Source organism: Panthera leo, chromosome A3, assembly GCF_018350215.1.
Source record: "Panthera leo isolate Ple1 chromosome A3, P.leo_Ple1_pat1.1, whole genome shotgun sequence".
Taxonomy (NCBI): Eukaryota; Metazoa; Chordata; class Mammalia; order Carnivora; family Felidae; genus Panthera; species Panthera leo.
Window position 1 is genome coordinate 24,052,581 of NC_056681.1, and position 14,601 is coordinate 24,067,181.

The 14,601-nt window shown below is 39.1% G+C and overlaps 1 protein-coding gene across 4 annotated transcripts in view; it reads left to right on the forward strand.

Annotated features, from left to right (window-relative positions):
• LOC122215626 (transient receptor potential cation channel subfamily C member 4 associated protein) overlaps positions 1 to 14,601 on the forward strand; it is a 69,278-nt gene that overhangs the window by 29,821 nt on the left and 24,856 nt on the right. For all 4 annotated transcript variants that reach the window (XR_006200480.1, XM_042931142.1, XM_042931143.1 and 1 more), the window contains exons 7-8: positions 4,271 to 4,478; positions 12,804 to 12,989. Coding sequence is in view for 3 of the 4 variants with exons in the window: in XM_042931142.1 (XP_042787076.1) it covers positions 4,271 to 4,478; positions 12,804 to 12,989 (394 nt within the window). In the remaining variant the exon portion in view is untranslated. The remainder of the gene's footprint in view (positions 1 to 4,270; positions 4,479 to 12,803; positions 12,990 to 14,601) is intronic.

Sequence of the window (14,601 nt, forward strand, 5' to 3'; positions counted from 1 at the left end):
ATCAAGAATTCTTACAAATCAGCAAGAAAAAGACAACCTAGTTAAAAAAAGGGGCGGGGGGAGGCAGTGATGTAAGCAAGCATTTCACAGAATCTATAAATAAAAGAAGATGCTTCATTAATAATGAGGGAAATGCAAATTAAGGCCACCATGAGAGCACAAATGTTGGTGAGAATGTATATCATTGGAAATACTTATATACTGCTGATATCTTTTTGTTCCTGCAGAATATATTTATCTTCTTTTCTAGTTGAACATGTGCATACCTCGTGATCTAGCACCTAGGGAAGCACTACCCTGAGGTCCGAGGCATCATTCTTGTGCCTGGGTCACCTGTAACCTATTCCCAGGCATGCTTGTGGATGAACTCCGTCCCAGACAGACCAGTAATTCTTAGAAATGAAAACACTACATCAAAGCCAAGAGATTGTGAAATCAATCCACTGGGTCTGTCAGCTAAATAGACAAGATTAAAGTGTATCATGTAAGGGTTATTATTTAAGTTTTTGTCACATATTTATACATTCACCTACGTATGTTTTATTGGGTTGTGATGGAAACTTTTTCTTATTCTTGGACATTATCGGAATGGTTTGGAAGCCAGAAATACTTCTGTACATGTGCATCAAGAAACACATATATAGCATTGTTTATATATAATATAGCATTATAAATAATATAGCATTGTTTCAGGGTCAAAAAACTGAAACCAAGTCTGTGATCCATCAGCAGTAGAATGGATAAATTTTCTCTATCCACACAATGGAATATTATAAAGTAGTGGAAGTGAATAAATTGTTGATATAGGCAACAACATAGCTAACTCATAGAAAGTACTGGTAGAAGTCAGTTACAGAAGACTGTGTATAGTGTATCATTTTTATAAAGCTCTGAAATAAGCAAACTCAACTCATACACAAAGCTTTTTTTATCTTAACAGCAAAGCAAAAATAAAATTCAGGTTTGTGGTTACCTCTGGCAGAGAAGCAGGAAAATGTGATAGGAAAGGCACACACAGCTATTCACTTGATTATGCTTCGTAACATATGTTGTATGTATTAAATTTTAAAATTAAAATATAACACAAGGAAGTGGGCTTGGAGGGTGGTAGGACCTAGTTTATGACCCATCACAGAGCTAGAGGAACAGGGCTGAAAGTTACAGTTACCAGTAATAACAATGGCTCCCATTTGTTGTGTACTGGGGAAGGAGAAGGCAAAGGTGGAAGGGGCTGCCCCCAGGTAGCTCCTCCACAGCGAACTTCAGGCCTTCATTCCCAGAATTAAGAGTGGAACTCATGAGGGCTTCTAGGAATCATTCACCTGTTCAGTACACATTTACTGAGACCCTCACCACCAACTCTTATGTGTTGAGGCTCTGGACAGCCTCAAGGCAGCATAAGTTTATGTGGAAAATAAACAGATAATTACAAGATCATAGGGTATGTGCAGTGATTGAGAAATATCCAGTTCAGTGGAAGTGAATCAGTGAGATGAAGGGCAGTAGTAGGTATTTTCTGAGGAATATAAGGATGTTTCAGAAGAAGAGAAGCTCATACAACATGCAACATTTGCGGATTGTAGAGAAGAATAAAAAAAAAAAGAAAGAAACTAAAATAACAAAGCATTTCATAAAATTCAGTATTCATTTATGATAGAAGTTAGGAATAGAAGGAAAATTCCTTAACTTGATACAGGATATCCGTTAACTTACAGCAAACAGAAAACTTAATGTTGAAACTTTGGAAATATTCCTGTTAAAGTCAAAAAGACAAGAATGCCTGCTATTGCTTACTCTAGATAATTGGTTACTTGTGCAAGCACACAAGGAGACACCTATAGGAATGTTCATGGCAGCATTGTTTAATAGTGAAAAATTATAGCCTACCTAAACACAACACACACACACACACACACACACACACACACACACACACACACACACATATATGTGTATATATAAGATTTGGTATGTACTAATACAGGATAACATCTCCAAGATGTATTACTGTTAAAGAGGAAAATGCAGAGCTATGTGTATAGTATGAGTGTGTGTGTGTGTGTGTGTCCGTACACACACACACTGGTTAAATACACTGGAGTAAAAGAGTGAAAAAATGAATGAATTAGAGCTACTTGTATCTGTGTAATTTAATCCTAGTGTTGAGAGGCACCTGGCTGGCCCAATCAGTAGAGCATGCGACTCTTGATCTTGGGATTGTGAGTTCAAGCCCCATATTGGGCCAGAGCCTACTTAAAAATAAATAAAAGTTGAAAAAGCACTAACTTTCTGTTGTCAGAAGTGGCATAAATTTAAAAAAAAATCCCAGTGTTAACTAACAGTAAGGTGTCATATATAATTCACACTGTACATGCAAAACAATACATTGTTGGTTTTAAAAACAAAACAATGTTTTTAAATTTTTGATTTATTTTTTATTGAAGTATAGTTGACATGCAATGTAATACTAGTTTCAGGTATACAGCCTAGTGATTCGGTGATTTTATACATTAAGCTATACTCGCCACTGAGTGTAGTCACCATCTGTCACCGTACAATGTTACTGTAATATTATTGACTATATTCCCCATGCTGTACTTTTCATCCCTACAACTTATTTCTTTTATAACTGGAAGTTTGTACCTCTTAATCCCCTTGACCTATTTTGCCCATCCCCCCCAATCGCCTCTCTTCTGGCAACCACCAGTTTGTTCTCTATATTTATGAGTCTTTTTCTGTTTTGTTTATTCATTTGTTTCGTTTTGTAGACTCCTATACAAATGAAATCAAATGGTATTTGTCTTTCTCTGACTTATTTCACTTAGCATTATATCCTTTTGGTCTCTCCATGTTGTTGTAAATGGCAAGATCTCATCCTTCTTTATGGCTGAATAATATTCCATTGTCCATGTATATACCATGTCTTCTTTATCCCTTCATCTGTTGATGAACACTTGGGTTGCTTCTCTATCTTGGCTATTGTAAATAATGCTTCAATAACTATAGGGGTGCATATATTTTTTTCAAATTACTGTTTTTGTTTTCTTTGGGTAAATACCCAGTGGTGAAATTACTGGATCATTGATATTTCTGTTTTTGATTTTTTTTTTTTTTTTTTTTTTTTTTTTGAGGAAACTCCATACTGTTTTCCGTAGTGGCTGTACCAGTTTACATTCCTACCAACAGTGTACCATCCTCCTTTTTTTCCACATCCTAACACTTGTTATTTCCTGCCTTTTTAATATTAGCCATTCTGACAGATAATGAGGTGATATCTCATTGTGGTTTTGATTTGCATTTCTCTCCTGAAATCTTTTCATTTGTCTGTTGGCCTTCTGTATGTCTTCTTTGGAAAAATGTCTATTTAAAATTTTTTTTTTTTTTTTAACGTTTATTTATTTTTGAGACAGAGAGAGACAGAGCATGAACGGGGGAGGGTCAGAGAGAGGGAGACACAGAATCTGAAACAGGCTCCAGGCTCTGAGCCGTCAGCACAGAGCCCGACGCAGGGCTCGAACTCACGGACCGTGAGATCATGACCTGAGCCGAAGTTAGTCGCTTAACTGACTGAGCCACCCAGGCGCCCCGAAAAATGTCTATTTAGATTCTCTGCCCATTTTTTTTATCAGATCATTTTTGATGTCGCATTGTGTAAGTTCTTTATTTTTTTGGATATTAACCCCTCATCAGATACATCATTTACAAATATCTTCAACAGTAGGTTGCTGTTTCTTTTGTTGGTGGTTTCCTTCACTTTAATACCATATATTTTTATGGAAATATAAGTATAAGAACGTGTGGGAATAATAAACAGTTCAAAATAAAGGTTCCCTCTGGCAGGAGAGATGGGAACACAACTGGTTAGGAATATTTTATTTCTTATTTCTTAAAAAGAAAACATCTGTAGCAAGAATGGCAATTTATGAATGATAAAACTTGAGTGGTAGGCATTTGCTTTGCTTTGCTTTGCTTTGCTTTTCTAAATAGACAAAATGAGCCACATGAACAAAGAATAAGAACAATGGTTTTCAAAGGTTTAATCCTCAGACCAATCCTATAAGGTATGTTAGTCCCATTTGACAGTTGAGCACACAGAGACTTAGAGAGGTTCCATAATTTACCTGTGTTTGCACAGCTGCAGTTTGCAGAGCTGGGATTTAACCTAAGTGGTCTAGCTGCCAAGCCCCATTCTTTGGGGAATGCAAACAAGGGGCACATCCAGTGTCAAATGAACTGAGCATGGGGATTGTTTTATTTGTGTTTCCTGTAGGAAATGATCCGACTAGATGAAGTCCCCAATCTGAGTTCTTTAGTATCCAATTTTGATCAGCAGCAGCTTGCTAATTTCTGCCGGATTCTGGCTGTCACCATTTCAGAGATGGATACAGGGAATGATGACAAGCACACACTACTTGCCAAAAATGCTCAGCAGAAGAAGAGCTTGAGCTTAGGACCCTCCGCAGCTGAAATCAACCAAGGTAAAATCTCTCAAAGTTTTTGGAGTTTTGAAATTATGGCTCTGAGACCCCTTTGTAAATTATCTGCTCTTTCAGTATCTCCAGAGATTGATCCACGTGAGGGCTCATAGGGTCCACTTAGAGTATGTAAATTTTGTATGTGTTCATTATTATAGGGGCCAAGTTTGTAACCTTTATCAGATTTTTTAATGGATTCAGAACATCGAAAAAGTAAGATCCATTGTTTATCAGAATTACAAATACACGTACCTTTTGATCCACTAAGCCTCATCTGGGCCTTTATCCTGTAGGTATATAGGCAATGATGTATATTCAAGGTCGTTCATTGCAACATTGTAATAACAAAAGACCAGAACAACTTAAATGTTTTATTGATAAGAAACTATTTAATTTCCAGAACATTTATATAATGGAAAATTGTATAGCTTTTAAGAAAAAAGAATGAAGAAGATTTAGTATGTACTAATACAGGATAACATCTCCAAGATGTATTACTGTTAAAGAGGAAAATGCAGAGCTATGTGTATAGTATGATACTTTTTGTAGTAAAGCAGAGAAGGGGAGAATAAGATCAGATGTATTTGTTTGCTCATACACAGTATGCATAAACTGAAAGCACACACAAGAAACTAAAAATGGTTACCTGTTGGGGGTGGCTAGAAACAAGTTAGATGACAGCAGTGGAAGTAGGACTTCTGAATGTATTATTTTATGTATTATTTGATTTTAGAACCACATGAATATGCTAATGATTTCCCCACCTGTTGCTTTTTGTTAGCAAGAGAACTTTTTTCTGTTTCTATCCTGGTCTAAGCAGATTTGGAGAAATTGGGCATATATCTGTTTTGGTTATAAGAGTATAGATGATCCATATTTGAACTAAAATATTTATGTGTCTTAAAAGCTAGTTCTTGAACGCTAACAGTCTGAAAAATCAGTCTGCCTTAGTGTTAACCGAATAACCAATTAAAAAGCAGTAGTAGAGAGGGCACCTGGGTGGCTCAGTCGGTTAAGTGTCCGACTTCGGCTCAGGTCATGATCTCATGGTTTGTGGGTTCGAGTCCCACATCGGGCTCTGTGCTGACAGCTCAGAGCCTGGAGCCTGCTTTGGATTCTGTGTCTCCCTCTCTCTCTGCCCTTCCCGCACTCACACTCTGTCTCTCTCTCTCTCTCTCTAAAAAATAAATAAACATTAAAAAAAAAAAACAACAAACAGTAGTAGAAAGCCATGATCATCCCACAGTAGCCCTGAGGATGCTTTGAAAACAGTACTTTGTTTCTGAAGTCCAGTTGACTAGATGTGTGGGTTCCCAGGCCTAGCTCTGCAGAATTGCTAAGTGCTACATAGCAATTTCCCTTCTAAGTACTAAATGTGAGTCCTTCATTAACTCTGTTAGCATTCTAGTTTTAGTTATGAACACCACATAGTCATGACTATATTTCTAGGTTGTTAGGGAATATAATTATACGTGTTTTAGTCATAATAAAAACAGAAGTATATGAACCCTATGGACCCCAGGTTGGTGGTTCCCCCTCTAGGCTTGTTTTTCTTCCTGAGTCCATAGATCCAAGGCCTACCCTGGTCTGTGTAGGCTTTTATTCCCCTCCCTTCTCCTTTCTTAGGACTTTTAAGGAGTACTCATTTTAGCAAATCATAAAATACTCATTCTTAAAAACATGAGTTCTGTTATAACTAAATTATACCTTAAAGCTGATTTAAATACACATACATATATACTGACAAAAGTTCACATTTGTTAAACTCCTGCTGTGTAGCAAACATTGAGCTAACTGCATAACTTAACAGTGATTTTATTTACTTCTCCAAGCAGCCCCATTCATTGCACAGCTTAGGAAACTGAGGGTCATAAAGGTTCTGTATTAGATACTTGTGTGTGCTGAGGCACTAAGTAACTTTCATCTTTTAGTTTTACATTTAAGGAATCTGTTCTACAGATCATTTTTATCCTGTTATTATCAGTTACCTTCACCCACCTGTCTATAAGCTACCTTAAGTGAAACCAGCACTGCCCATCATTCTTGGAGGACAAGGTATTTTAGTCAGTTGATTTTTTAAATTAACTGAGAGTTAACACCAAACCTAGTTTCCTTTATATGAGGCATTAAAAAAAGGAAGTCTTGGGGTGCCTGGGCGGCTCAGTTGGTTAAGCGTCCAACTTCGGCTCAGGTCATGATCTCACAGTTCATGGGTTCAAGCCCCACGTTGGGCTCTGTGCTGACAGCTCAGAGCCTGGAGCCTGTTTCAGGATCTGTGTCTCCCTCTATCTCTCTCTCTCTGCCCCTCCCCTGTTCATGCTCTCTGTCTCAAGAATAAACATTAAAAAAAAATTTTTTTTTTAAAGGAAGTCTTTATAAAATGTCTAGGTTCACTTGTATACCTGTGTGGCTAACCCATGAGATACTCTACATGTGATGTCTGCTTGTAGCTTTTGGGTTGAAGCTTTATTAAAAGTTGTATTTTAGCACATGATGTTGTACAGGGTCCTTTCCCAGCTCTCTGACCATACAGTTCCTCTTTCCCTGCCTCCTGCCCCCACACACATTTTTCTCCAGTCACATGCCCTGGGAAGGCCAAGGTGAACATAATTAAATCACAAGTGCAATGAGAAAGATCTTAGTTCTCAATATTGTCATGCTTTAATTGAACTCCGGTACTGGATATTTTTAAATAAAGGTGTGTGTAACAGTCATCTCGGGCTGCCATAATAACATACCGTAGACTGGGTGGCTTAAACAACAGAAGTTCATTTTCTCACAGTTCTGGAGGCTAGAGGTTCAAGATCAAGGTGCCCTCAGCATTGGTTTCTGGTTTGCAGACAGCTGCCTTCTCACTGTGTCCTAACGTTGTCTTTCCTCTGTGTATGTACAAAGAGAGAAAGAGATCTCTGATGAGATCTGAAGAGATCTTCCTCTTATATAAGGACATCTGTCCTATTGGATTAGGGCCCCCTCTCATGACCCCATTTAATTACCTCCCTAAAGGCCCGGTCTCCAAATACAGCTATATTATGGATTTGGGCTTAAACATAGGAATTTGGAAGGGGACCCAATTCAGTCCATAACCGCATATAAAGCTGATGTGTTTTTGTTTTGTTTTTAATAAATTGTGGCTGTTTTCTTACCCAGCAAAATAGTGATTTATCCTGTCTTTCTGGAGCTCAGATAATAAAAATGTTAGAGTCCTCTTTGGATTTCTCAGAACTACCAGTTGTCCTTCTATCCGTTCATGTGGGAACAGATGGTTTCATCTGGGGGAAAAAAAAAATCAAGATTTTAGTCAGAGATGTAGATGAAGCCACAGGCCAGATAATTATCAATTTATAGGTCACACTGAGCTAACAAGGGCTGATTTCTGCAACACAGGAGCTAGGAGAGAATTCAGAATCCCCTCAGCTGGAAAGCAGGGCCTAAGCTGAGGAGAAAGTTTTGCGGGAATATTTCAAAATACTGATGTTTTAACAAATATGAGAGAAAAGGTCTGCTTTTGCAGAATTCAGAAATTGTGTTTCCGTTGTCAACCAGTTTGACATTTTAACATTAACCAGTAGTGTGTGATAGCTGCTGGTAAAGCTGTGAGAATTACTAGCACACTGTGGTGCTGGGTGCCAGTTCCCGGAGATTGTATATCATTTGATGAGCATAATTGGGCCAATGATTTTTTTTCAGGGTGAGAGCCCATAGCTTTTCATCACTTTTTCAAGAGATGAGTGACTCACAGAGGCTCTAGAATCTCCCAAGGTGGGGGCCGGAGTCTTCGGAACTCTGAATGCTGGGCAGGTCACGTTCTAAGTGCTGCGTCTAAGTGCTGTGTGAAGAGTGTAGGGCAGGAAGGGTAGGCCTTAGGAACTGTCCTGTGAGGAACAGAGAAACTGCAGCCATTCACCCTCCAGAAAAGAGATTAAGAGAAAAATCCAGCTCTGGGAAGGTTTTCCTGTAGAATCCAAACTCTTTTATTTTTGGAAAAAGTAATATATGTCTAAGGTTTCTTAAATAATAAGAATAGCAGGTATATACAGTAGAAAGTTTGTTCCCCCTCCCCATAGCAACCTGTTTCATTTTCTCATATGACTCTGCAGAGAAATTCTGTACCTGCCCAGTCAGGGGGATGGAGGGGGAAAGAGATTGGCTGCTCCCTGTCTGTACAGGTGGTAGTATAAAATAGCCTCCATTCTGCTCCTTGTTTTTTTCGCTTAACTTTATCTTGCAAAGCATTCGATTCCAGTACATACAGAATTATGTGATTCCTTTTTATAGCTACATGGTATTCTAATGTATGGGCATACCACAATTTATTTAACTAGTCCCCTATTGGTGGAAATTTGGTTTATTTTTAAACCTTTGTTCCTACAATTAACAGCCTTGTGTATGGAGTATGATGTGCTGGATATTTGCCTTTTAAACTTTGATAGATATTGACAAGTTAACCCTCTAAAGAAATTACGGTACATCTTTTTTGCCCATCCCCCCTGTACATGCTTCCCATTGCAGGGCCTTTTTAAACTTCTTGATGTCTGCCAAGCCAATAAGTAAAAAATGGTATCTCAAAGCAAAAAAGCTACCTCCATGTATTTTTTTTTTAAGGTGAGCATCACATAACCAAATAAACCATTTAAAGTGAACAATTCAGTAGCATTTAGTACATTTACAGTTTGTGCAACCACACTTCCATCTATTTTCAAAACATTTTCATCACCCCAAAGTGAAACTGTGTACATGATAAGCAGCTGTTCCCATTCTTCCCAACCCTGGCAACTACCTGCTTTCTTATACCTATGCTAGATATTTTTTAAATGGAATCATATAATACATAACTTTTTGTATCCTGCTTTTTTCACTTAGCATGATGACTTTGAGGTTCATCCATTCTGTAGCATATCAGTGTTTCATCTTTTTTTATGGCTGAATAATATTTGTATATACCACAGTTCATTCATCTCTTGATGGACATTTGGATTGTTTTCCCCTTTTTGGCTGCTGTGAAATGTCATGAGGATGTGTTTGTACATATTTATGTGGGCGCCTCTTTTCAGTTGTTTTGGGTCTATACTTAGGTGTGGAGTGGCTGGGTCGTATGGTAATTCTGTGTTCAACTTTTTAAAGAAAAGTTAATTTTAATATAATTACAGCTTTAAAAAAAAATTTTTTTTTTAATGTTTATTTTTGAGAGAGAGAGAGAGACACCAAGCATGAGTAGGGGAGGGCAGAGAGAAAGGGAGACAAAGAATCTGAAATAGGCTCCAGGCTCCGAGTTGTCAGCACAGAGCCTGACGCAGGGCCCAAACTCACAAGCCATGAAATCATGACCTGAGCCGAAGTTGGATGCTTAACCGACTGAGCCACCCAGGTGTCCTTACTTTTTTTTTTTTTAAATGAGGTCAGACATTGTAGTCACTAATTTATAGAGGGTGGAAAGGGGGCTAAGAGTATTTGCTGAGCTCTGTGCTAGAACTTAATATAATATGCGTTTGTACAATCCTAGCTGTACTTTGTTGTAACTTATTTTAGTTTTGAAGAATTTTCTTTAATATTGTGTTCTTTTGAATTTTATGTTAAAATTTTTCATTTAGGGGCACCTGGGTTCCTCAGTTGGTTAAACATCTGACTCTTGGTTTTGACTCAGATCGTGATCTCATGGTTTTTGGTATCGAGTCCCTTGTCGGGTTCTGCACTCTTAGTTCGGAGCCCAGTTGGGATTTGCTATCCCTCTCTTTCTGCGCCTCCCCGCTGAAAATAAATAAATACACATTTTAAAATTATTTAAAAATTTTTTTCATTTAGATTCTTCACACAGAGACATGTATATGACACATATAACATTATAATGATACCTATTTACCCATCAGCTCGATTCAGCAGTTGTCAACTGATGGCCTCTCTTTATCCCCATTTGCTCCTCTCTTATTTTGAACTTTTTTCTAAAGTTTATTTATTTTTGAGAGAGACAGAGGTAAGTGGGAGAGGGGCAGAGCAGGTTTCAGGCTCTGAGCTGTCAGCACAGAACCCAACGTGGTGTCAGACCCCTGAACCATGAGATCACGACCTGAGCCAAAGTTGGACGCTTAACTGACAGAACCCCCAGGAGTCCCCCTACCTTATTTTGAATTATTTTGAAGCAAATCCCAGATACAATAAAATTCATATTTTGCATAAATTCATACTTGCATATATTGCAGTATTTCCACAATTTTAAAAATAACTCCAATATCATATTATACCACCCAAATTAATAGTATTATCTTGGTATTATGAAATACCTACTTTTTTTCAATTAGGTGATACCTCCACACGGTTCTAAAGAATCTACAGGTTCAAAAAGGTGTTCATCGAAAAACTACCCCCTCACACTCGTGTTTCTGGTCACCTAATTCTCTTTGCCTTTGGCAACCATTGGTGTTTTCTGTCCTTCCAGGAAGATTTAATTAATACATGTATAAGCAAATACGTAGAGATGTTAGTCCTTATTTTTAAAGAAGGTTAATGTTAAATTGAAGATCTACAACCTGGATTTCCCTGCCTCCAAAGTGTATTATGTTCTCTGATGCTGATCACAATTTCCATCTTATTATTGTGAGCAAAATGGGATTAGTGGAAATAGGAGTTGGGTGATTATTCAGTTTCTTTCTTTACCTAAAAAACAAAACAAAACAAAAAAAACTTCTTTCTTACTGCTAGTACATGGTTGTTACAGGAAAATGAAACTAGAGAGAAGTCGGGTTTTTTTTTTTTTTGGTTTTTTGTTTTTTTTTTGTTTTTGTTTTTTTTTTTTAAGTTTATTTTGAGTGAGAGAGAGCAGGGAAGGGGCAGAGAAAGAGGGAGGGAGAGAATCCCAAGCAGGGCTTGGATGCAGGGCTTGATCCCTTGAAATCAGGACCTGAGCCAAAATCAGAGGAGTCTGGACACTTAACTGACTGAGCCATCCAGGCACCCCTAGAGAGAAGTGGTTTTAAAAGAAGCATTTAAATGGGAACACCTGGGTGGCTTAGTTGGCTGAGCATAAAAATAAAACTCTTGATTTCAGCTCAGGTCGTGATCCCAGGGTCATGGGATTGAGCCCTGTATCGGGCTCCACGCTGAGTGTGAAACCTGCTTAAGATCCTCTCCCTCTCTCCCGTTCTCTCTCCCGCCCCCTCCCCTTACCTCTGCCTCTCTCCTCTTCTCTCTCTGTCTCAAAAAAAAAAAAAACAAAAACAAAACATTTATATCCTTTCCTACTCAGGAATGGCCACAGTAAATACCTTGTTGTATAGGGGCACCTGGGTGGCTCAGTCGGTTGAGCATCCGACCTCAGCTCAGGTCATGATCTTGCAGTTCATGAGTTCGAGCCCCGCATCGGGCTCTGTGCTAACAGCAGAGCCTGGAGCCTGCTTCGGATTTTGTGTCTCCCTTTCTCTCTGCCCCTTCCCCGCTCATGCTCTGTCTCTCAAAAATGAATAAACGTTAAAAAACAAAAACAAAAAAACCTTGCTGTATAGCCTTCATTCTTTATGTGTATATTATGTGCATATTTTAAAGAAGCAATTTTTTTTTTTTAATGTTTATTTATTTTTGAGACAGAGAGAGACAGAGCATGAATGGGGGAGGGCCAGAGAGAGAGGGAGACACAGAATCTGAAGCAGGCTCCAGGCTCTGAGCTGCCAGCACAGAGCCTGACGCGGGGCTTGAACTCACGGACCGTGAGATCATGACCTGAGCTGAAGTCGGACGCTTAACCGACTGAGCCACCCAGGCGCCCCTAAAGAAGCAAATTTTTAAAGACAATGGGCTTAAGCCAATACTGTGTAATAATTTTTTTCTGTAACAAGTTTAATTATCTTTACTGAGTCACCGTATAAAGATATATGTGTCATTGTTCTTAGTGTCTATTGTATTCTGTTGTATTGGATATAGTTTTAATCAATATGCTGTTGATGACCATGTAGTTGTCTTTATTATTTTGCTATTGTAGAAACCACATCAGTGAATATCTTTGTACATATAATTGGTTATTTCCTTATGGGAAGTTCCCAGAAATGAAGCTCCTGGCTCAAAGACACACAGATTTAAGACACTAAAGTTATTCCAGTTTACATTCCCACTAGTAGATATAAGAGCCTGTTTCTCTATACCTGCTACAATTGAACTTGTTTCTGTAATTTACTATTTTATTTTGGCTTGGCATTTCATTTTAAAGGGAAGCTCTCTGACTAGCTACTGTCAGATTAAAAATCATTCCCGCCACAGATAGGGGACAGGCTCCTTGTTGAGGGCTTTAGAGCTGGTTGGTCTCTGTTTTGAAAATTCCCTCTTTTGTTCTCTCCTTGGCAGCGGCCCTTCTCAGCATCCCTGGCTTTGTTGAGCGGCTTTGCAAGCTTGCGACTCGAAAGGTGTCAGAGTCAACGGGCACAGCTAGCTTCCTTCAGGAGTTGGAGGAGTGGTACACATGGCTAGACAATGCTTTGGTGCTGGATGCCCTGATGCGAGTGGCTAATGAGGAGTCTGAGCACAATCAAGGTACTTCTGGGCTGGTGGCGGGGGGGGGGGGGGGGGGGGGTGGTTGGCGGTGGCAGGGAGGGTCTTCTGTGATGTGGGGAGCTTTCCCTTAGGCTTCTGGAACCATTCTTGACCTCTTTTCTGAGGAGCATTAATTGAAATTTGCTCAGTAGAATTTTCCTCAGGGAAGCCCTAGATAAGAACTGTTAAGACACTTTTGAAAGCTAGTGACAGAAACCTCTTTAAACTCCCTCAGTGTAGACCTGATTGCAGGGAGAAGGGACTGTTTGGATCCAATAACCAAAGCATTCTTAGGAACTCAAAGAGTCCTTTCCATGTCTCTTCTTCATTCTCCATGGTTCTTTAGTGTTCTCTCTGTTCCGATGAGTAGACTCCTAGTTTCAAGCAGTAGCTTCCTGGTGAAGAACTCTGGCCTATCTTGGGTCATATGCTTAACGGTGAAGCGTTTGACTCTGGCCAGCAAGATGGGGTCAGATTGTACAAACCCAGGAATTCTCACTGTAATCATGCAGGTAAAAGTGAAAGGAGGAGTTCTAGTTCCAGGATGGCAGTGTACGGAGCTCTGTGGACCTGCTCCCCATTGCAACTGTAAACAAAACCTATAAAAAACAACAAAAGCCATCCATGTATATGTGGAAGTTGTTCTGAGAGCATACAGCAAATGAGGAAACATTTCTTCAAGGAAATCTGCTAAAACTCAGAACAGTGAGTGTCTTTGACATTTGAACTTTTGCTTGTTGGGAATTCCACTCTGGGCTGGCGTGGCCAAAAAGACACAACCCTCAACAGAGGACACAATTCCCAAACAAGGAATATGGTATCTCACTGTTGAAGGGGAGGAGGGCAGACCACCAGCTTTTCTCATTCCCTCCAACTCCAAGTTGCAGAGGCTAAATTCTTGATGAGTATACCCTTACAGGTCGGAGGCTCCCTGCCCCAACTTTACTGAGATATAATTGATTTATAATACTACGTATATAGCATGTTGATTTGATGCATTTATGTATTGCAAACTGATACCATCATAGCATTAACTAACACCTCATCACATATTTATTTCTTTTTTGTGGTGAGAACTTTTAAGATCTCCTTTATTAACGTCATTCAAATATTAGCTATAATCCCCATGCGGTACGTTGGATCCCCAGAACTTATTAATCTTATAACTGGAAGTTTGTACCTTTTGACCACTATCTTCCTAATTCTCCCAACCTCAGGTAACCAGCATTCTGTTTCTCTGAGTTTGACTTTTTTTAGATTCCACATAGAAGTGATATTATATAGTATTTTTCTCTTTCTGACTTCATTTAATTCACTTATTGCACATAATGCCAGGGGCTCCTTTCTTCTGACTACCTTTGTACTACACTCAGTACAGAAGCTGTGCCCTAGGCCTGGCAAGCAAGAATTCTGTGACCCTACTGTCCTTGCCCCAACTCAGGTGTAGGACAGAGCTTCCGTGTAGGGAGAGGCAAGCCAAAAAGACTTAAAAGCCGGCTGACCCTGCTCAGAGTAGCGGCACCAAGATTTTGCCAGGACGAGAGGTAATGCATAAGAGCAGAAGGTAGGGAAGTTCAGACCTAAGGGTGTTCTGGAAGACAATGTTGATTTT